We start from the raw sequence: 22,857 nt of genomic DNA on the forward strand, positions 1-22,857 counted from the left end.
AACTCTGTTCACTTGAGGTAAGTGTGGACATGATATTAGTTTTTGACACACTATACATGGGACTTATACTTCATTATGGACACAACAACTCATATGGACACAATACTGCATTATATTGAGAAATTCAATTTAAGTATAATGGTCTGCTTCAGGGTACATTCATGGATCACTTTGTAACTCATCATTTCAAAAATAGTAAATGATAAGATTAATTTGTTAAGCATACTTAAAGCTCTTGTATTTAGACTGGGATTTTCATATGAAATCCAATAAAAAAAATTTCAAAATTGCACCAAAAAGTAAAAAGTCCAGTTTTTGAGGCTTGGTCCCCTTTGGCTCCTAAATTGGGAAAAAAAATAATTCTATGGGGGAAGGTGCAAAAAATTGAGTGGGGAGGGGATGGGAACCTAGGATATACAGTACACCCAGATAGGGAGAATTCTCTTACTTTCATTTTGGTGTCCAGTGGATCACAGAATTTTGCAGAGTCCACTCCTAAAATCCTCCATGTGCTTTTTCCCATCTGGGAGTATTTTATTGTCTTTTTGGGAGAATTTGGAGTCACTCAAAGTATTTTATTACCTTATGTATTGTAATCATGTTCACCTGACATGTAAGACAGGATGTAGGTGGTACTTTAAAGGATAATCAGGGTAATAAAAAACTCTCAGCTGGGAGTATTTTACTGCCTTTTGGAGGAAGTGTGCCAAGATTACTCCAGGATTTTTATTGCATTTTTGGGAATTTTCTGGAGTCACTCCAAAAAGTGACTCTGAAATGGGAGTTTGAGAATCTTTACTCTTTGGGTGTACTGTACTTTATTTTGGCTTAAAAGTGGTCAATGGCAATTCTTTGCATATTTTTTAAACATTAATTCTGTTTCTTTGCCTTTACCTTCTTTGCGAGTAAATTTATAGATTGAACTCATTGCATTTTACAATTTTTACTGTATGTTACATTTATTTTGACAGATACTCAGCTGAATATAGTCCTTGCCAGATGGAAGAAGAAGACAATTCTACACCAGAACTTACTACGGAAGAAGAAGTACCAGTACTTTTCATGCATTAGAAAAATTTCCTGCTACAGCTTACATGTATTTGTAAAATTTCCATTGAAATCGTAGCTCCTCTCTACTAACACAGTTTCCAAAAAACGAGAAATCTGATACCCCAAACAAAAGTACCATCACAATATATGATTTAATAACATCCTCATTTTTGCTACTCAACTTGGTGCCATTCTAACGTCTAGATAGCATTTGAACTGTTTACAATAACCTCATATTTGTTTATAAAAAACAAGGGTCCTTTCTATGTTTAAATTAACATATGAAACATAAAGTAATTTAAAGTATCTAAATAAGCGATACAAATCCTTAATTTATATTACATTCTTTACATGTGAACCTCCCACAAGGAGAGGGAAATCTCCAATTTTCAAATGTTCTCTCCTGTCCTCACACAAATGAGATCAAACTTCTGTTTAAAAATATAAATTGTAACTAAAGTAAATTTAAATAATGATTTCCAGTGTTCACTTCTAAGCTTTCTTTAGGGTTAATTATGTTTTAACTGTTTATATATGACTTATAGTATGATATACAATAGACATGACATACATGTATGTGCATGTTTGAGAATAAGAAGCAAAGCATTTTTGCGCACAATTTAAAATATATTTTGACTGTATTGTCTCTGCAACAGCATAACTTACTACATGTATTAGCCTGACAAAGTCTGTTCTTCTCTGCTCAACGTAAGGAGGTGGAAGTAGGATTTAGAGCAGAATATATTTTATATAATATTAAAAAAAGCACTAATTTAATTGCAAAACCACTGGTAATTAATTCACATCACAATTCAAAACATATTTATCCTCATCAAAACCTATATACAATGACATGTAATGATCTCTACATGTATTGGTAGTTCATATTGTATTACACATACATGTAAATCTGTTCTGACTTGGTATTGATGTTTGGGTTGTATAAGAATGCTCCAAAACATACACATAAAAGGTACATGAACAGACTCTGGTTTAAGGAGGTAAACCTAAGGTAAGGGACACAACTCTTAAAAATTATTGGAACATTTGTATTCAGCATTTTACATCAATCTCATGTAAGCATCAAAGTAACTTGGATTGATTTTATTCTGTTTCAAATGAAAGCTTGATAGGCTTTGGTGAAATTGAATATGATACAAACATATCACTGATTTCAAGAGTTGTTTCCCTTACCCTATGTCTACCTCCTTAAATGTTGATTTTTTTTATCAGAACAAATCTTTGTCACAGCTGCAAAACAATGCTTATAAACATTCTGTATTTTATATTTGAACAATATAAATTCAAATGGAATTAAGCATCCCTTCTGTACCAAAACTTGTGTATAGCTGTTTGAAGAATTAGGGACTACAATTTTTAAATAATTCTGCCCATGGATGATATTTTTTCGACACCAAATGGCATTAGAAGTTTGTCAAACAGGAAAATATTATTGTGCTATGCTTTGCGCCATTCATTCCCCAAGAACTTTTCTCCTTTTTAAACTAGTTATTACGTAAATTTTTGACAAGTCTTGTACGTGTGTAGTGTAAGTTTTTGAACCCAACTGGCACTTTCTTGGAGTCTAATGTCTGTTGCTTTTTTTTTGGAGGGGGGTGTCTTCAGAACATGGCCTTAAACAGGAAATTGATGTTGTTTGAGTCTGAAATTGATCCTGAATGACCATATGACATACAATATCTATATATGTAAATCTTCTTTCAAGTTATCAAGTAGTTACGATAACTGCAAAAGAAAACTGAGAAAAAAAGATGTGGGAGCATAAAAATAGATAGAAACCAAGTGCCTTGGTCATAATCATGACATTCACAAAGGCATTTTTAAAATCTGATGTTTATGCATCACTAGTCAAGATAATTATAACATTCACTGAGGCATATATAAAGATTGCCAGTCAATCATTTTTTATACAAAGTAACAATATTTCTGCAGTCAACCTTTAATTTTTATAATTTTAATGATTACAAGCTTCCACCATCCAAGCTTGGACCAATGCTAACTTACGCTCAGTTCAAAAGAACACATCAAAGATATAAGAGAAAAAAGTACATGTATTAATAAGATTTTCCATGGTGGGTGTGCATTTGCCTCTTCTGTTTCCATATTATTAAGCCTATAAAATAATTAAGGATTGTTTTTAAATTTTGACCAAGTTAAGGTCGCATTACCAACTTTGTGGCAGTTTACACTTGCTCATAAACCATGAACAAGTGTAAACTGCCCAAAAGTTGGTTATGTGAGCATTAAACTTGGTCAAAAATTAAACAAAAAACCAATCCTAATACATGTAATTTAAATTTCGAATGGATTTAAGTCAAAATTAAGATTTGCACCTTCAATAAAGGATTATTTTGTTTGGAATTATGTGAATTGCAGACTGATCGACATTAATGACGTCTCAGTATCAAGTTCCACATTATCAGGTGAAATTGGAGTCAGATGGAATCATCCAGATACAATGTACCCATTTAAATCTGACAGCTACATGTACCGAGCAAAATAAAAATAAGCCTGACCCAAAGCGGCATAGGCCATAATTGGACTAGACTTGGTCCAGATAATCATGTCTTTTGCTAATGCATTTTTTTATCTGACATTCATGCCTGTCTCACAACCGAGCAAAATTAACATTATCCTCACAAAACTGCATAATTATTTAGACTACAGCATACAAGTGCTCGTGAAAGTTGTGTGTGTACCAGGATAATGACAATTCAGACATTTTCTACATGAACGTTTCGCATGCTTTGGTCAAACAAATGATCTTCACAGTAAAAGGGAATCAGATATCAAACTTAATTAAGTCCAAACTATGTTATCAACCTGGAAACGACTCCTTAAATATCGACGTCAAAATATTTTCGTCCTCCACGTCTGTCATTTTCGGTATTATTTTGTTAGTTTCTCAATTGATCTCTTGAACATTGATTGTTTTTGATCGATATTTAAAGCGTTTGTCTGACTTGAGAAGCGTCTAAAATTTTGGTCAAACACGGATTACTCATGCCCTAAATTGTGAACCTGCCTTGTTGCTATAACTTGAACTTTATTACAGTCATTTTCATGCTTTTATGTTGAATTTGCGCAATTTTCTCTCTTTGAGATGGCTTTATACCGAGCAGATCCAAGTAGAGAACCACTGTTAACCGGAAATGATGATGATTTGGTCACATTTGATGAAGAAGATATCAGAAAAACAGTCGTAAAAAGGAACAAAAAATCTAGGTATCGAAAAATCAATCATTGTTGCCAGGTTGTTGTAGTAAAACAAAGGTTTTCATGTTGCTTAAGAAGCCTTTCCTCAAGAATTAGCTTGACTGCACCAGAAAACAGCTTAAACTTTTTCCAGTGTTTTATCAATAATCTAATGATACAGCACCTGAACCGATCTCTGCAACAAAAATTGCGATCGGTCATCAGTCACCGATCAGTTTCCGGTCAGTCATCGATTCATCAAACCTATCCATTATACTGGTGATCACATCACGTGACCTCAGAGCGGTCACTGTATTTTACAGTTTTTGTTGTTTTCTTTGTCAATTTTACACTTATTTACATAATGTAATAGATTTGAACATCTGTTTATACATTTATTTTACATTTCTTTTATTTCAAACAGATCTTGCATCATTTTACATAACAAAACTGCGATCAGACCAGTCACCAGTCATTGGTCATCGATCTGTTTGCAATTAATCAGTCAACGGTCATCGATCTGTCAAATCGTTGCACGGATCAGTTCAAGGACTGTACTGGTAATCAATTCATAAGTTTTGTTTTATTAATACATGTAGGTCTGTTTAGTGCAAATTTAAAATTTTGGATTTAATTGGTTTTTCAATTATCATTGTATTATTTTCAGGCGCCAGTTTGTTTGCTATGTTGTGGTTTCAGTTATTCTCATCTTGATGTTTGGTGCAGGACTTTACTTGTTTTCTGGGGATCTAACAGATTCTGGCAGCCGTGATAGGCCAGATTTTCCACCATCCAAATCTATCCTTGGAAAGTACAGAAAAGCAGCTGTTGCTTCTGATAATGAAATTTGTTCAAAAATTGGAAGGTAATTACATGTACATTTGTAGCTTTTGTTTTCATATGATAACTTAATCATAGAATATTATTCCTTCCCGGCATTAAACCCCAACAATCAATCATGCAATCAGTAACTTAATCATAAAGAGGGAGGCAAAATTGTTTCACATGATTTTCATCTTAATTTATCAAATTGTGACAGAGTTTGTGAATCTAACTATTCCAATCTAATATTGAAATTCATCTGATGAAGCCTTCATATGAGTTTCGTTTGAACTTTTCATAAGATGTTAATGTTAAGTCAATTTCATGTGAAAGTCACATTCATTTCATGCAAATTTTATGTGAGCTGTATTTACCTCAGTACAAACTATGTTGATTTCTTTTGTTTTATATTATCACATGCTTTTTTACCTTTGGTTATAAGTATCTACATACAAGAGGTATGGTGAAATACTGGTACTTTAAATCATCTTGATATAGCCATAGGTGTTATAGTAGCTGCCCCTCTTTCAGTGGGAACATCCCAATATTTCATCATAAATTCTAGAATCTCCTGCTGCCTTGCCTGTCTCCTGGTGAGAGTTTAGAACTATTTTAGTATTTCATCAGTCACAATGATGGAGAGATAAGGGGAATCATGAAGCTCTTTGGACCAAATATTCCAATCTAATGTTGTAATGTATGAAAATCATAGTATAGTTTTATTAATCCTTGTTGTGCTACACCCGGACCTATTCGGGATTGGACCATGTTCCACTTTATCGGTTCTGGCAGTGTACATGTAAATCTGAGTTTAGGAAAGTGCAATTTGTGTCAATCTGGAAGTAGCGTGACTGTGCTTTAAAATGAGGCTCTATGAAAGGCTAATAGTGATTTTGGTTGACTCTCAAAAATAAAGTTTCACATCTACAATTTTATGCATTAATCTTTGCCTTGTAAGTGTATTGAAGATATCTGTTGTTTATTTCAGGGATATATATGAATATAAAAAAGGATCAACAGTAGATGCAGCAATTGCTGTTTTATTGTGCTACTGTGTAACTGATCCTCATAGCTCTGGGATTGGTGGAGGTCATTTTATGACTATATATGATAGGTAATATGGATAGTAGAATTAGTTGGTACAAATCACTGTGAAGAGGTATTTGACAGTGTTGTGAAATTACCCCTTGCGTTGCTCCAAACAATTTGTAATACTTGTGACAGCAGGGTAGACAATCAAAATGCAAGTGTTTATTAGTGGGATTGTTGACCATCACATTATTTCGCATTAATAAAAACATAGCAAAAATTTCTGAATTAACATTATGCTTTTTTGCCTTGAAATTGCATAATTTTACACCAACCAAACAAATGGTCTTGCAGTATTGAAACATGAAATTGTGATACTCTTAAATTTTTGGCAACAGTGAAATTTGCTTGCAGAAAGATGTGGAAACAGGAATGAGTCAAAGATACAACATCCCTAACAGTGGAAAAAAACACAGTCAAAGGGCATTTGTTCTGCAACTTTTTTTCAAATGCTGTCAGAAGAGTTTCGCTTTTTACCCTTTGACCTGAAAGAAGCTCTTCCATGGAAATCCTATTTACCTGATCGTAATTCTGTTTCCTGACTGGCCAAATCCTGATAACTTAGTAGTGTTTGAAAAAAAAACTGTATCAGAATTGAAATTGTTTGCCATGTGTTATTTCCTGAATGAAATTTACTGCGTCAGCTATTCCTTTTTAAAAAATAGTACTTGTTTTCCATTGTTTTTTCTTCCTGATATTTTCTATCTCGGATTACTGTCATGATACCTAAACTTAATCACCAATTTTCAATGTTAAGTTGCATCAGATTATGTCGCCAATTAATAGTATAATGCCAGTTTTGCATGTCCTGAGAGAACATCACACCTCACACTATCTAGCTCAATGTGATATTTTCTGTCCTGACTTCAAAACTGTCCTTATTCTGTATAAGGTGACAATGCCTTTGTTACTTGCTATTCAACGTATTGGCCAATTTTTAATTTGATAAATCTCATAATCAACAGGTTCCATAAATCAACTGGGAATACCATTGGTGGATCCAAGGTGTATATGGGGGGATGGTGGGGCATTCACTTATCAGAATATTGATCAGTAACAAGCTGTTACAATTTCATGGTTATGGGCACTTAACCTATTATTGCTGAAGTGGATCTGCTTTGTTTGTGGTACATGTATGAATATTTTAAAAATGAATATAGTTACATGCAACTTGAATATACAAAAAGTTCTAATGCCTGTTGCCAAAAAATATTTATGAGTTTCCTTTTGTTTCCACATACAAAAGTTATAAATAATTAACCAACATTTCTTTTATGTACCTGTATATAATCACAGATATTTTAATATACTCATGAAAGATTCTCTGAGTTATTTCTTTGTTATAGTAATAAAAGTGGTAAAGAGAGATCAGTTGTTATAGATGCTAGAGAGACTGCTCCAGCCAAAGCTAGTGAAGACATGTATGAGAAAGATCATGAGAAATCAGAAGAAGGTTTGTAGCCAGGAATTGTTTTCATTTATTCAATTCAAATTGGTCAGATAAATACAGTTTTTGACATTGGCCTCCTGCCCTGAAGCCCCATTCTAGTATAAAAGTTTAATGATGGGGACACTCTGTGTAGTTTTCATTGTTTTAGGCTAGTTGAATCATGTAGTTTCATATTGGAAATGAAAATTCCATCTAATTGCTGAAAATTTTTCAAGAATAGAAATTTTTTTCCATAGATACTTTTCTCGCTAAGGGGTAATAACTCTAGTTTTTACAGTTACGCTACATGTATGTTATTATTCATGTAGTTATCCAGGTAGTTTGTTAAATGATGTCACGTGAAAGGGTAAGACCACCTTTGCATTAAGTTAGGCTCTTATGAAAAATCATACCCATGTAAAGAAAAATATCTAACCTTTAATGCAAATTGTGCTTTTAAAGGGCACAAGGTTTTTGCAAAAATTGAAATCTTTGAAATACATGTGGATGGCCATCTGGCAGAACTCTTCTATCTGTCAAAAGATCATAAGCAGATTTTATTGTATGTTTGTGAAACATCTACAAAATTAAATTGTAACAAAACACTTCTTAAATTTTCTTTGTGACATTTATTGTTACTTTAAAATATGGTTTACTTCAGGTGGTCTTTCAATTGCTGTCCCAGGAGAGGTCAAAGGTTTTATAAAGCTATGTGAACTATATAAATGTCTGCCATGGAGGACACTTTTCCAGCCCAGTATAGACTTAGCTAAAAATGGTTTTCGAGTGACTGCTAATACTGCTGGTGCTATACATGGTTCCAGAAACAAAATTAACAGAAATCCTGCAATGAAGTAAGTTGTTTGGTCTATTTGTTTTACTGTTATACATACTTTTTAACCTCAGAAAATAGATGTACGGAAGATCTGTTCAGTGTCAGATCTCTGCAGTTGTGGCAAGTTGCACCCCGTAAAGCATTTTATAGATGAACATTACTTAAATACAGCCTTAAACCAGGCAGAAGTTAATGAAAAGTGATTCATACATTTCTTAATCCCAAAAATCTTTTGGTTGGTAATCCTTCAGTTGACTTCATAGAAACTCAAAAATAAGAGTGGAAATGAAAGTTGGTAAATGGAGATATTAACACTTAAAATTTAGTTATGTTCTACTATGGAAAAGTGCAGAAACATTTCCCACCAGAATTTTTACCCGTAACTAGTAAAAAAATGTTTCATGATATATAGCATATCCAAGGAAATGAACACAGGAAAAGTTTTTTGTGATTTTCTTGAGATATGATGAATCAACCCTGCCTGGTTTTTAGACAGACCCATGCTCAACTTATATTACAGGGAAGCTTTTACAAATCCAGTGACTAAACAGTTTTATAAAGAAGGAGAAGTAGCCAAGTTTCCTCTGTTAGCTAAAACATTAGAAACCTTAGCTGATGAGGGACCACAAACATTTTACAATGGAAGTCTGGCTAAGAAAATACTTCAGGATCTAAAGGAAGCAGGTATTATTCATTTGTGTATTGTAGTTAAAAATAATTTTGCAAAGGGGGTAACTTCTCAAATTGCACATTAGACTCTTGCTAATTCATTTTTTTTCTCTATCCAGCATCACTAACTAATGTGCCCCCTTCAACTTGATCTCCCTCTAAGGATCATTTTCTTGTACATGTATTTCCTAGTATAATTCAAACATAAACGTGAATGATAGACATTACTTGTAATTAACTAAATTATATATCTCTGGCTGAACATAGGTACCATTTAAAGTCAGGTTACCTGAGGAAAATTAAATATGGGTTGAGTTGTTGCGTTGAAATTTTTGGAAAACTGCAAATATCAACCTAAAGGCGGATTTTACCTAATTATAAGGTAAAACAGATCTAGCATCTCACACTTAGATTGCTTCATGACTCAGACTTTCTGTGAAGGCTTGCTTGATTCAAGTGATGATGACCCTGGGTTCTGTTCTTGCCAATGAATTTGAAATTAGAAATTACTACTTTTATGTAATTATACATGCTGCATATTGGCACAGAGTAAAAGAAAATATGTCTGTCTGGGATGCTTGTAAAGAATCTGTCTTTGAGTTGAGATGGAAAAGTGGGATGCCGAGTCCTCTTAATTTACTATATGCTGCTATGATTTTGTTATATCTGCCTGTTGAGATTAAATATAAATAAATTAATTTAGCATAGCCATCATGTTCTACTGAAGTCACTTATTGTTCTCTTTTCAGAATATCTATGCACTTCTTAATTTAAGAGGTGTTGTGAGGTGACACATGGTAAATGCTTTTGGTTAACCACATTTTATAAGCAACTTAGTGGGTGTTTCTAGTAAAGCTTACCCTACCAGTGCACCTGGTTCATGCTTCAAGTTTTTAGTGGATATCAGCTTGAAAATCATGTTTAAAAAACCTATGAATTTAACTCTATTTATTTACATTTTAGATTCAATTATTGAAAAAGAAGACTTAGAAAACTACAATGTGGTGACAAAGGACTCAATTAATGTGACATTGAAGGATGGATCAACATTGTACACTTCACCTGCGCCCTCTGGTGGTCCAGTTCTTACCTTCATCCTGAATATCATGGATGGTAAATTGTACTATGCTTAAGTCATTGTGTTAATACCTCACTGATAAACTCAGCACTTCTGCCTGATACTCCGGAAATGTGAACATGTGTCACGGAGTAATCAGCAGCACTGGAACCAAATAGTTAAAATATTCAGTATTCAATAATACAAAAATACAGCTTTATACATTGTAAATTTCGATATGCTGTGCACATGTTTCCAGGAGTAACCTCTCATCGGCAGCATTAAAATAAAATATGTAGGAAGATCATAATCAAAATATTAGTTGTGTACAAGAAGTACTCAAGGTCAAAAATATCGAAAGAGGAAGCCAAATCTATCACCGAGAGGTTCTACCATATGTGGTGCAAGGAATGAAGCCTCAGTGTTTTACATATTTTTAAATTTGGAATACTGCAAATATGAATTGTGTATAAAAAGTACCCAAATCCAAAAATACCAAAATAGGAAGCCAAATCCTGCAACTATAAGTTCTACCAAAGTATGTTTACATTACTGTAGCCCCATATTTAATGCAAGGATTGAAGCCTCAGTGTTTTAGGTGTTTCGAATTTTGTGTTACCATAAAGTTTGGTGTATTATACATGATATATAGTTCAGGTCAGAAAAGTCTGACTACTGAGTGAATATATTCTGGAACCTACCATTACAATTTTGCTTTATTATAACATGTTTAATTGAACAAAGTGCATTACTTGTACTTTAAACTTTCGCCTAAAACCTCAATGTCTTTTATAGCATATAACCAATTGAACATGCACATTGTTCTTTGTTTTCAGGATATGGTATTACTCCAGATTCAGTTTTGTCAGAGAAGAAGGAGCTCTTGTCCTATCATCGGCTGATAGAGGCATTTAAATTTGCATATGCTAAAAGGACAGACTTAGCTGATCCTGCTTTTGAACCAAATGTTCAAGATGTAAGGAAACATTAGACATTTATGTCTTTTTTTACCATTTCCATCTTTATACCCCACCCACTTGCAAAGTAGGGGATATTGTGATAGGGGTGTCTTTCCGTCTGTCCTTCCATCTGTACCCATCTCTTATCTGTTACTCCTTCTACACTATTGAATGGAACTGAAAAAAATTATACAGAATCTTTATTACTACATTAATATTCAATTTTTTTGTTGCTTCAGTTTTTTTTGCCCATATTTTCCCAATATACTGTACTTAGTAAGTTACATCCTTGGTACATTGTTTGGCATTAGAAACAAGTAGACTTTTTTTTTATTTAAAATGCTAAATATTTGGTGGTGTTGTTGTCTTATCACATTTTACTGACGGTTAGATAATGATGCCACTAAAACTTAAGAATTTAAAATTTCAGAAAAGTATTCTTGCATTTTAAATCTAAGAAAATTCTCCTTGGTACTTATGACTTTAGAAATTTGAAGCACCTAAAATTCTTTGTAGGTTGTGCGTAATTTAACATCACGGTACTATGCAGACGAGACAAGACATAAGATCTGGGACAATCAGACACATGGTTACATGTATTATGGTCCTACGTTCTATGACAAGTTAAAGACGAGTACAGCTCACCTGTCTATTGTAGGGAATGATGGCATAGCTATATCTGTTACTACCACGGTTAATTTAAGGTATTGTTACCATAGTTACCATGTTCTTTAAGTACAGGTTTACTTAAAAATCATGTAGATGTTGATAAGTCAACATTTTTTCAACTTTCTTGCAAATGTAAAAACATTTTATATTGTTAGTGATTTTGGAAGGGAAATCAAGGGAACCAGGATTTAAACAGTAATCAAAAAGCAAAGGATAATGACTAGACAAGGAAAATAGACACATACAACAAAGAACATGAAATAACTAAAATAGCACATATAAAGACACAAAAGTAAATAAGAAACTTGGACTCCACTAAAACTGTGAGCACAAACCAGGTGCACACGTATGGTAAGCGTCTTTTGCTTTCCTGGAAACATCCACTGAGTTGCTCATAGAATGTCAACCAATTAAAGTAATTAAGGAGAACTGAAAAGTGAAAAATACCAAACCAACTGTTTAGATAGTGATCTATAGTGATGAAAAAAAATGGTGGTAATTAATTTTCAACAGTTCTAATTTACTGGTTTGACTAATTTCATTTTTTTTACTTGAGTTAGATAATACTTGTATTGGTATTTTAAGCATATAAGTGACTTTCTGAGAGCTTTAAGGCAGGTTGGAAGTTGGCCAAAACTTTTTATCTATTTTCTAAATGTTTTTGCATGATTGTTAGGTAAACTTGTACTTAAATAATTAGAAGTTTTCTTCCTACATACAGTAAAATTTATCCTGAACCTTATTGGACTAAATTATATTTGTTTTTGGCAGGTATTGGTAAACATTGCATATTAACTTGCCAATAACAAACCCTCAATAAGCCAGAAACTTGATCAAACCTGACAACTTTTGAATGCCTGTCATATCAGTGCAATGTGATTTGAACTTGTATAAAGCCAATGGATATATTGTTTTATTTTCAGATTTGGATCAGGTGTTTTGGGATCAAGGACAGGAATTGTTTTTAATGACGAGATGGATGATTTCTCTTCTCCAAATGTTACAAATGCTTTTGGTATCAAACCATCACCAGTCAATTTCATTAAACCAGGGAAACGACCTTTGTCTTCCATGTCTCCCACCATTGTTGCTAACAAAGATGGCAGCACTAAGTTAGTAATAGGAGCAGCAGGTGGCTCTCACATTACCACAACTGTAGCTTATGTAAGTACAGGGATTTGGTGACATGGAGAAACATATTGACATACTGTTGCTTTTCCTTAGCATGAAATACGAACTATTCTTTTATGACATTCATGAAGGTCTTGCAGCCTCAAGCATGAAAAATGGTTTGCATTTGCAAAATGTTGAATTTCTTTCAATTATATGCCATCAAAAGTGACTGATTTTCATGACAATCAAACATGTATGTGGTATGACTCTTAATCACTGATTTGATTATTCACAACAAGTATTCCTTGTGGTAAGTTATGGAAGTCATGCAATCATATTCTTTATCAGTTTTGCATAATGGAAGAAAGATGTTTTTAATAAATTTGTCGACTTGTATGATGAAAGGATGCACCCCATTGAAAACAATACAACTGATCATGTATTATTTTGTTAATTTACAGATAATCATGAGAGTGTTGTGGTTTGGAGAAACAATAAAACAAGCCATAGATGCTGCCAGAATACATCACCAGTTACTGCCACCTCATATATACTATGAATCAGCATTTCCTGAGGTAAAGGGAGCTATAGATTTGTTTTCATTGTGTGGCAGGGGTTCAAATTAACTTCTAAGAGTGGCAGGTCCTGGACTTTTTTGCATCCTAAATGAAAGGTCCACTAGGAGACAGTGAAATGTCCTCAATAAAAATAAATGTGAAGTATGGTGGGACCAGGACCTAGGTAAATGAAATTCTAATGGTCCTGCATCTGAAATTGAGGGTTCCAGATCCAATTTCAACCCTTGTGTGGAAGAATTTTCATTTAATGGGGTACCAGTTGGTTATTTTTCTTGTGTTGGTCGGGCCATGATTAAAGATTTTAGGTTTTATGAAGAAAAGAAACAAAAAATATGATGCATGCACTTTAGAAAAAAAAATTGTTTGATACAGTGAGCATCTGTTTTTCAAATAAATAACAACAAAATGAGTATTAGGTACAATCTATCCAATTCAGCTGTAATTTTGTTCTCTATAATTGCATGTTTGTCTAGGGTTATTTTACAGTCAAGTAAAAAATAGGGTGTATTTAGAATTTTACACAGAAGCTTGACCAATAAAGGATTATGTCAAGTTAAAAAAATGCTTTAAAAAGAGATGGTACATGTAGTATTTTTATCAATTACTGTTCCTGGAGTATGAGTCAGAGAGAATCACTGTCCCATGGATAAAACTAAAAATCCTGATGGTAATTCAAACATGAACATAGTGATATCTGTCTGAGTAATCAGAACACCTGTCGTAAGCAAAAACCTGTCTTAACTGAACACCTGTCTAAACCAAACACATGTATTAACCAAACACCTGTCTAAACTGAACATCTGTCTAAACCAAATACCTGTCTTAACCAACACATGTCTAAACTAAACACCAGTCTAAACCAAACACCTGTCCAAACTGAACACCTGTCTTAACCAAACAGCTGTCTAACCAAACACATGTTTAAACTGAACATCTATCTAAACCAAACACCTGTCTAAACTGAATACCTGTCTAAACCAAACACATGTCTATTCTGAACACCTGTCTAAACCAAACACCTGTCAAATCGAATACTTGTCTTAACTAAACACATGTCTTAACCAAACACCTGTCTAAACCGAATACTTGTCTTAGCTGAACACCTGACTAAACCGAACTCCTGTCTAAACCAAACACATGTCTAGACTGAGGACCTGTCTAAACTGAACACATGTCTAAACCAAACATGTCTTAAAGGGAAATACCACCTTTGTATTAAGTTTGACTCATATGATAAATCATACCCATGTAAGTAAAAATAAATAACCTTTAATGCAAAATGCGCTCTTATAAAATGCTCAAGGCTATGCAAAGTTCGAACTCTTTGAAGTATATGTAAATAGCCATCTTGCAGAGCTCTCCTTTCTGAAGAAAGATCAATAGCAGACTTCATTGATTTTAACGGATATCTTCCGATTGGCTCATGATGTCACTAAGTTGGTTTGGTTGGATACAAGTACTGCAAATAATATGTAAACAGAATATTCCATAAATATTTCTACAATCCTGTTTATCTAATTACCAAAACATGTTGTCTTGTCAAGGTTACAAAGTTTTTGATCGGCAACACGAACATTCTTTGGAAGTGGATTTCCCTATGACATACTGGACTAGTCTTCTGGCAGCAAATCCCATTGTTCATCAATGTTGTCATACATTTGCTTACATGCTGTGCCTTAATCTCTTCTTTTGTTTATATTGGGTTGAAATTATAGGGGAAAAGTCCCAAATTTGAGATTTCTTCGGACATCGTAATCAATTATCTATTTACTTTCACTTTACAAACCGACTTCGTTATGTCACAACTCAACTGATCATGGTGACACCCATAGACATGGGGAAATTCAAATTACCTAATTTTAAATCGTGATTAATTAGTTTAGAAAAGGAAATAATTTTGTTCCAATTTAATTTTCATGAACATTTAAAAGACTAGTTTCGATATATATGACTTGCACAATAACATGGTCTTCTCCTTTAACCAAACACCTGTCTAAACTGAACACCTGTCTTAATCGAACACCTTTTGTAGTAAATTTTAGTAAACTTATTCTTTGTCCTTTAGTATAGAATACTTAAACAAAAAATTCTAAACTATTATTTTACTTGATTATTTTTCAGCATTTTGTAGAAGATTTACGTAAATTGGGACACAACATTACAGACAAGCCTACTTTCAAATCCGACGCTAATGGTATTGTGGGAAAATATGGCTGGTTGTATGCTAACTGTGATGTCAGGAGAGGAGGATCTCCAACTGGTTTTTGATGACCTATTAATATTACTTAAACATCTTTGTAATAGTCCCCCTGTGGTCATGCAATGTCTACAGTGAAACTTTTCTGTATGAGCCCAGAATAAACCTGGAACCTTCTTATATTAGCATGTATTTTATTTCAAAGAACTTTTTAGGAAAATTGCATTAGATGTGATGCAACAAGGAGTCTTGACAGTTTGTTTTCACGATTTCGTTAGGTAGTAGAAACAGCAAAACCAAACCCCCCAGAGAATGATTTAGTTGGCAATAGCCTTTACATATTCTGAATTCTTGTCATATCAACAGGGTATGTGTCCAAACTAAACAAAATCAGTCTAAAGATTTTTTTCTGTAAACAGTTTTCACTTTTGTACTATGTAATCAGAGTTTGTGAAAACAGTTGATCCTTTCAGTCCTGACTGATGAAATTTTGGAATATGAATTTGAATTTTGCAGATGTAGGATGGGACTGACAATTATTTTTGAAAGACTACCTAGGGAATATAAGTTTTCATTTACTTGATGATTTTGCTAAAAATGTTATGGTGGTATGGAATGCCAACCAGTGTCCATTATGATTAATGGAGACCATTTTGAAAAAATATTTTCAAAACTTTCCTTTAGGCTTCACAAAGTTAATTACTGTGATATCAGGCTTCACTCATCTGTTCTGATGATACCTAATTACCCATTTTTCTTGTCATATTTATGAAATTGAAAATAAAAGTTCCCTCATCATTTTGTTTTGGTGGGGGGGGGGAAGCAATACAATGATAAAAAGAAATGCCTCTCTTTGTCGTTGATCTTCATACAAAATGGCCTGAGAACCAAGAAATGAAATGTGAAGGTCCCTAGAAGTGTCAGAATAATAACCAGGTAATTGATCCATTGTATGTCATCATGTCTATATTTAGTACAATTCAATTATTGTATCAGGAACAAAACAAACTTGAGAGTCAAAGGTCATGTAAGGTTTACAGAAATTAAAATTATCTCTAACCTTTTTATTTTTATGCTACAATGTTCATTATGAAAATATATTAATGGATACAAACATTCTTAAATTTTATATGAGATATTTAGTGTTTTTTACTTATGCTGGTGTATGGATTGAGAATTCTAAGTTTACAAATCATGTTGTTACATGTGCTTGTGTATTATTTCTTTATCAATGGACATAATATTTATAACATTTATACATGTATGTCATGGTATAATTTTTAAAAAAATTTTCTGTGATAAAGTGCTGTTAATTTTGAAATTGTCATGCGTGTATGATTTGTTTGTGTTACTAAAGCTTGTAAGCTTAGAAATTGTCACTGACAGTTCAGAAAATAACTGATGTTTTACTTCATGGAAATGGCTTTAATGTTTTCAATATGTGTTTTTAAAAATTAGTTTCTTGTACACTGTAAAATATTGTTTCTATATATTTTTTTCAAAACAAGTACTCTGCAAAATATGATATGATTAGAACCAAATGACTAACTCAGGCAAGAGTTTAACTTGATCATGATCAGCAACTTACTAATTCATATACATGTGTATTTCTTAAACTCTTTCAATACACAGCCAAAATATGTTTCTTGTATGTAAATATTTGCTAGTTCACATATAATTATCATATAATAAACATATGGTAATCATATGTAAACTGAAACATATGGTAATCATGTCAATGTTGATTTATATGATAATCATATGTTGCTGTTTATATGATTCACATGTGTAGCACTTTTGACTGTGTACAGTGAATCAATCCAGAATTATGTATTTTCAAGCAAATTATTTACGGTATAGCTGCATGAAAAGAAACTATTTTTTAACCAGTTTTCTGAACGAAAAAATCGAGTTTTAGTTATGGGGATGTAAAATAGTCTGTATAATAACTTTTTTTACAGATTCTTTTCAAATTTCAATATGTGACGGAATGATGGTCAAGTTTGATTTTTAGAAGTATTGCTTTTGTTATTTCCATGTGGCTGATATTTTGGTTGCAAAAATAGGCACAAAGACCCTTCACTGCGGGAAAGATTTCATTTGTTGCCAAATTGACAGTCTCACATTTCATATTTTTATTCAGGTTACATCCTTCATGTCATAAAATGGCACTGTAAAATGGGAAATTTTCTTACCATCTTTTTTGGGGGATTTCTGTTATCAATGTTTCCCCACTATTTGAATTAGCAATCATTCACCAAACCTTATTTTAAAGTCTCTCAATGAAAATGTTCTCGACAGTTTAATTTTCGTCTTACCGCAAAAATAACACTACCACAAAAATTTCCTGGTTTACAGTATATGCATGGTCTATCTGGGATTGACTTTGTCATTATGTCTTATTTTAGAGTGCATTCTGTCAGATAGTTTTGTACCGTATCATTTACATAGTTGTATGAGATACAGGTTACTACACATTCCAGAGATTGACTGATTTTCCAAGTTTTATTTAATGTTTCATCTTTTAATGTTATGCCATGTTGTAAACAGACTTAGGTCAGAGAATGATTTAGTTTCTCTTACCAAATTTGAAGAAAACTGAAAATATGAAATAGTGATAAACTGCTTACAGAAATTGTAGTGGTTTAGTGGTTAAAAGGTAGTGCATATTTAAATTTTGAAGAAAAATTGTGAGTATTTAGAAGATTTATCAAGATTTATAACAATGTCCTGCTTTACCTTCTTACACAAAATGTTTGGTTTGACCAGTTCCAGAAAGGCTGTGACGATTAGTATTTGTTGTCCAATCCCATTGGCTCTCTGATTTAAAAAGTCATTATGCTGAAACTCATAAATATGCAATGTACAATTTACAAATTTGGAACAAAAAATTGTCTTTCTTGTCGTTGTTGGGACCAGTGGAATGCAGACATCAGTTGTTGGATATTTCTCACCGTTCATAGAAAGTCCATAGACTGCCTTTTGCTTCATTTTTCATGGTACTATTGAAACTGTAAACATATTAATTTTTTGAGGTGTTTGAATTTTTGCTGTTTTCGCAATAGACAGAAAACCATGAAAAATAATTCTATTTATACCAGTGAAATTGATTTTAACACTATGCTAAAAGTTTTTAGCGATTATGTTCACTTACCAGAATCAGCGAAAATTAGCAACCGCAAAAATCAATATGTTTACAGTATTTCTTTCACACATTTCCTGTTTCCATTTTTTCTATCTATATTTTTTTAATCTTATTTTCCATGTTTCAGTGTACTGTTTATGTTGTGTATGTCTTTTTAATTGTTATTTATTTATTTATGTTGTTGTTGGCTGTTTTGTTTTTTTGTAATGGTTTAAATGTATGTGAAAAAAATATGTCTTGATAGAAAAACTTTACTCCAGAAGTAGAATCATGTTACACAATAACATTTACATGTGCTTGTTAAGTAGCTGTCTTTGTAAGAATCATGCAAAATTTGAAAAATGTGATACACCTCAAAAAAGGCTACATATTTTTATTTTTGTAATGAAGTTGTTTTATGGGTCTATACTATGAATTTTGCAATTATTCATTCAAATCTATCTGCTCTTAGGAGATAATCAACATTGAAAATCCAGTCAATTCTATTGTGTTTGAATGTCATTTTACAGAGTTATCTCCCTTAATTTTGAAATTTACAATACATTCTATATAATTTTTATCTCCTAAGAGCATGGGTTATATGAAAATCTGAAAGTTAATTTCTGTTTACTATGGCAATTCAAACATGTATAAAAAAGTAAAAATATATAGGCGTTTTAACCATGAATCTCATTTTGCATGATTCTTAGCTGGAATGCTACTTAATTCTTATTCACTTAATTGAACATTCCTTGTGTTTTTTAGAGCATACATGTATATCATTTCACAAGAAGACACTTCCAAACATTTATAATTGGAAAGCCCTGTAGCTCAATGTTCTTAAAAATGAAATATAAAAGATATGACTTAAGTCTGTATGTTTTTGAAAGACAGTGTCATACATAGAGCAAGTTAGAGGAAGGATTTATTATTCTTTGTTCATTTTTAGAAAGTTTCATGTTACTTGAGGTTGCATTTGCAATCCTTTTCCATGCAAATGAGCTAAATGTTTGGTAGCACCATCATGGGGGTAAAATTATTGTTTATCTTCTCTTGAAAGCCATAAAAAGAGTTACTGCGTACACGCATGGGAATATACTATTTTGTTTTCATCACTGGCATTTGGGTCACAGATAGTTCTGACCATCCCCCTTTTCTCCTAACCACTATTATTTCTGTCTGATTTGTTGATTTTATTAAAAATCATATTTTTGGCAGTAATTCTGGGCCAGTTTATTGAAAATATCACAGACAGCGTGTTATAGCAATATCTAGTAAAAAATTGACTCCAGTAATAAGATTAATCAAGAATGAATTAGACAGCAATATTAGTTGAAAAAAATAGGGGGAGGTTGGAATTGTCTCTGTCTCAAGTGTCTTTGGAATTGTCTCTGTCTCAAGTGTCTTTTGTTTTCATCCTATAGGTTAATATTGTAGACTATTGAAAATTAACTAAAAGTGGATAAGATTCATTTATTGGTTCCCTGGTGTAACCATAGAGTCTTTACCACTGTCTATTTGTCTGTTCATCTGTTAGTCCATCCATCCATCTGCTTGCTGAATGATAGCTCCCGAATGCTCAGGGGGAGATTTTAATGATGTTTTTTGTACAGCCTTTGTGGTTTTTGTTTTGGAAGGAAGTGCATCTTTTGTTTTCATTGCTTTTTTTTTTATATTATTTTATGTAGGTGCATGGAAATTTAAAAACGAAAAAAAGGACAGGGCATATTATGTGCTTTACAGCAACTGTCAAAAATGACATTGAATACAGATATAAAGATGTTTGAAAATATTGATTTATTACTCAGCTAATTGGACATGTTAAGTTTGCTAAATGCTTTATTGAAGCAGTGGTATGAACAATGATATTTTTTCTTGCTTCTTCCTTGTTTGCTATTTGGTATTGCTGTATGGCTTTTCATTTATTCTTGATATTATTTTTATTTCCATATGGGTATTTCAAACTTTCTGCAATTTTTGCTTGTTAGGATTTCACTGATTACAAATACATTGTATGCTACTAAATTAATTGTTTATGGTTTCAGATGAAACTAAATGAAACTAGAATTGTGCCTATAATTATTTCAAAGTTATTTTTCTATTTTTTTTCTTAAACATGCATCAGCAACCCACTACATTCCATATGGTAGTTTAATGTCAAAAAATTATTTCAAAGAGAACCCAGATTGTTGATGCATATTTTTAGTCCAAGAAACATGAACATGTCAGGTAAATTTTAATTTTATTTTATTAAGTAGCTGTCTTTGTAAGAATCATGCAAAATCTAAAAAATGTGATACACCCCAAAAAAGGCTACATATTTTTATTTTTGTAATCAAGTTGTTTTATGGGTCTATACTATGAAATGTGTAATTATGCATTCCAATCTGTCTGCTCTTAGGAGATAATCAACACTAAAAATCCAATAGATTCCATTGTATTTGAGTGTTATTTAGAAAGTTATCTCCCTTAATTTTGAAATCTACAGTGCATTCTACATAATTTTTATTCCCTAAGAGCTCGGGTAATATGAAAAACTGAATGTTAATTTCTGTTTACTATGGCAATTTAAACAAAATATAAAAAATAAAAATATGTAGGCTTTTCCCCCCATGAAATACATTTTGCATGATTCTTAACTGGAGTTCTACTTAAAATGTTGTGAGACATAAGTTATAAACATTTCACGTTTTGGGTTGTGAGACTCATATATTTGGACAATATGTTCATATTTAATTGCATTTGTTTTATATAGATCTCATGAAACAAATAAATTTATTTATATCATGTACAGATTTGTTTATTTGAATTTGAGCTGAGGTGAAAAAAAAGGCATGTCACAATTAGTTAACCCCTACAATACAACAGGTTGAAATTCCATCCTTTACATACTCAAAAGTATGAAAAAAATCTCAAAAGCCATTTCTAGAATTGGCGTTTTAAACGTACAAAAAAGTACACTTAAAGTTCAGTTCTCTCACATAGATGTTACAGACACCTGCATGCCATATTTACACTCCCCACAAACTAAGTTTAGGGGTACATAGTATAAGTATAAAGGAATCATCCTGTCTGTCTGTCCACATTTCTTGTAAGCGCAACTCATTGCAGGGTTTTTAATGAAGTTTTATAGGAAGGTTGGGCATCATATGTAGATGTATATGAAAGAATGGAGACTGCATGTCTGTTGTCTCCTCTAGATAAAAAAAAATAGACAACTAGAATAGGTATATAGAGTTCCTTTTTGAATTTTCTAAGATCTAGTATATTGTCTCTTTTTGCCTTTGGTACACCTGGTACTTGAAATTTGTGTCTATTGTCTCTTTCGGTAAAATAAAACACTTTGTCTTTAAATTTTGGGAATAGTAAGTTTATTTTCCCCTAATTACAACTATTGCCCCTGGCTACGTAGCCAAGGGCAATAGTTGTACCTCTTGGAAAATGAATATACTATTTCCCTCATTAGCAGGCAATAAGTTGTGAGCTTGATCACTGTATTTCTATTTTTTTATTGGAAGCTTATACTTCCTCCGTTACACAAGTGTGTGCTGATTTGAAGATCATTCTCACATATCCTATTCTGTTTACAGTTGAGTTTTTTGTGATGTCATTACTTTCCTGTGATTTGGTAGTAATAAATTCACATACAAAATATGAATTATTTTATCTAAATGAAACATTTTACAAAACCAGAATTGGATAAAAAATAACAAAGTATTGAAAATTGAAATTCTTATCACAAAATTGTCAATTGTTTATTTTCTAACTAATTTGACAGGAAATAATATGCAAATTAGTGAATATGACATCACTAATGAGATTGACAAACTCTCCTATACACATTTTCTCACATTCTTGTCCCAATTCCACATTCAAATAGTTTAAGCTGCTATTAACACTGTTAACACACAATCTCCAGAATAATACTGTTTTACTTTGATTATATTTTATCTATTTACATATTATCATTTGTTATTTATGGCCATTTATTTTGTGGGACGACTCCATCAAAGATCGAAATCTCTATTAAACAAATTGTGAAGTTTCTTT

General features: G+C 32.5%; 2 protein-coding genes across 3 annotated transcripts in view; one reads left to right on the forward strand and one right to left on the reverse strand.

Annotated features, from left to right (window-relative positions):
- The window catches only part of LOC148617854 (conserved oligomeric Golgi complex subunit 8-like), a 20,204-nt gene extending 16,198 nt beyond the window's left edge, over positions 1-4,006 (reverse strand). Inside the window, exon 1 of the mRNA XM_088585457.1 lies at positions 3,895-4,006. Within this exon, the coding sequence (XP_088441583.1) occupies positions 3,895-3,952 (58 nt within the window). The 5' untranslated portion in view covers positions 3,953-4,006. The remainder of the gene's footprint in view (positions 1-3,894) is intronic.
- On the forward strand, positions 968-21,598 carry LOC148617855 (glutathione hydrolase 1 proenzyme-like). 2 transcript variants are annotated; one of them, XM_088585455.1, is made up of 13 exons: positions 968-1,047; positions 4,175-4,296; positions 4,934-5,131; positions 6,077-6,202; positions 7,524-7,630; positions 8,268-8,460; positions 8,962-9,125; positions 10,074-10,223; positions 11,004-11,143; positions 11,643-11,830; positions 12,719-12,959; positions 13,370-13,483; positions 15,608-21,598. In XM_088585455.1, the coding sequence occupies exons 1-13, from the start codon at positions 1,000-1,002 to the stop codon at positions 15,752-15,754; spliced, it is 1,938 nt and encodes a 645-aa protein (XP_088441581.1). In that variant the 5' UTR covers positions 968-999; the 3' UTR covers positions 15,755-21,598. The 2 variants fall into 2 exon arrangements, with proteins under 2 accessions (XP_088441581.1, XP_088441580.1); XM_088585454.1 differs by having other exon boundaries at positions 970-1,053.
- Positions 21,599-22,857: the final 1,259 nt, after the last annotated feature.

The sequence above is a fragment of the Perna viridis genome, chromosome 5 (assembly GCF_037379345.1).
Source record: "Perna viridis isolate PV_CMFRI_1.1 ecotype Kerala chromosome 5, ASM3737934v1, whole genome shotgun sequence".
Classification (NCBI taxonomy): domain Eukaryota; kingdom Metazoa; phylum Mollusca; class Bivalvia; order Mytilida; family Mytilidae; genus Perna; species Perna viridis.

Bases quoted from the DNA above. Each gene is read 5' to 3' on its own strand.
- LOC148617855 (XM_088585454.1), top strand. From the start codon at position 1,000: ATGGAAGAAGAAGACAATTCTACACCAGAACTTACTACGGAAGAAGAA. The intron at 5,132-6,076 runs GTAATTACATGT...TGTTTATTTCAG, and splicing joins ATTTGTTCAAAAATTGGAAG to GGATATATATGAATATAAAA. The intron at 6,203-7,523 runs GTAATATGGATA...TCTTTGTTATAG, and splicing joins TTTATGACTATATATGATAG to TAATAAAAGTGGTAAAGAGA.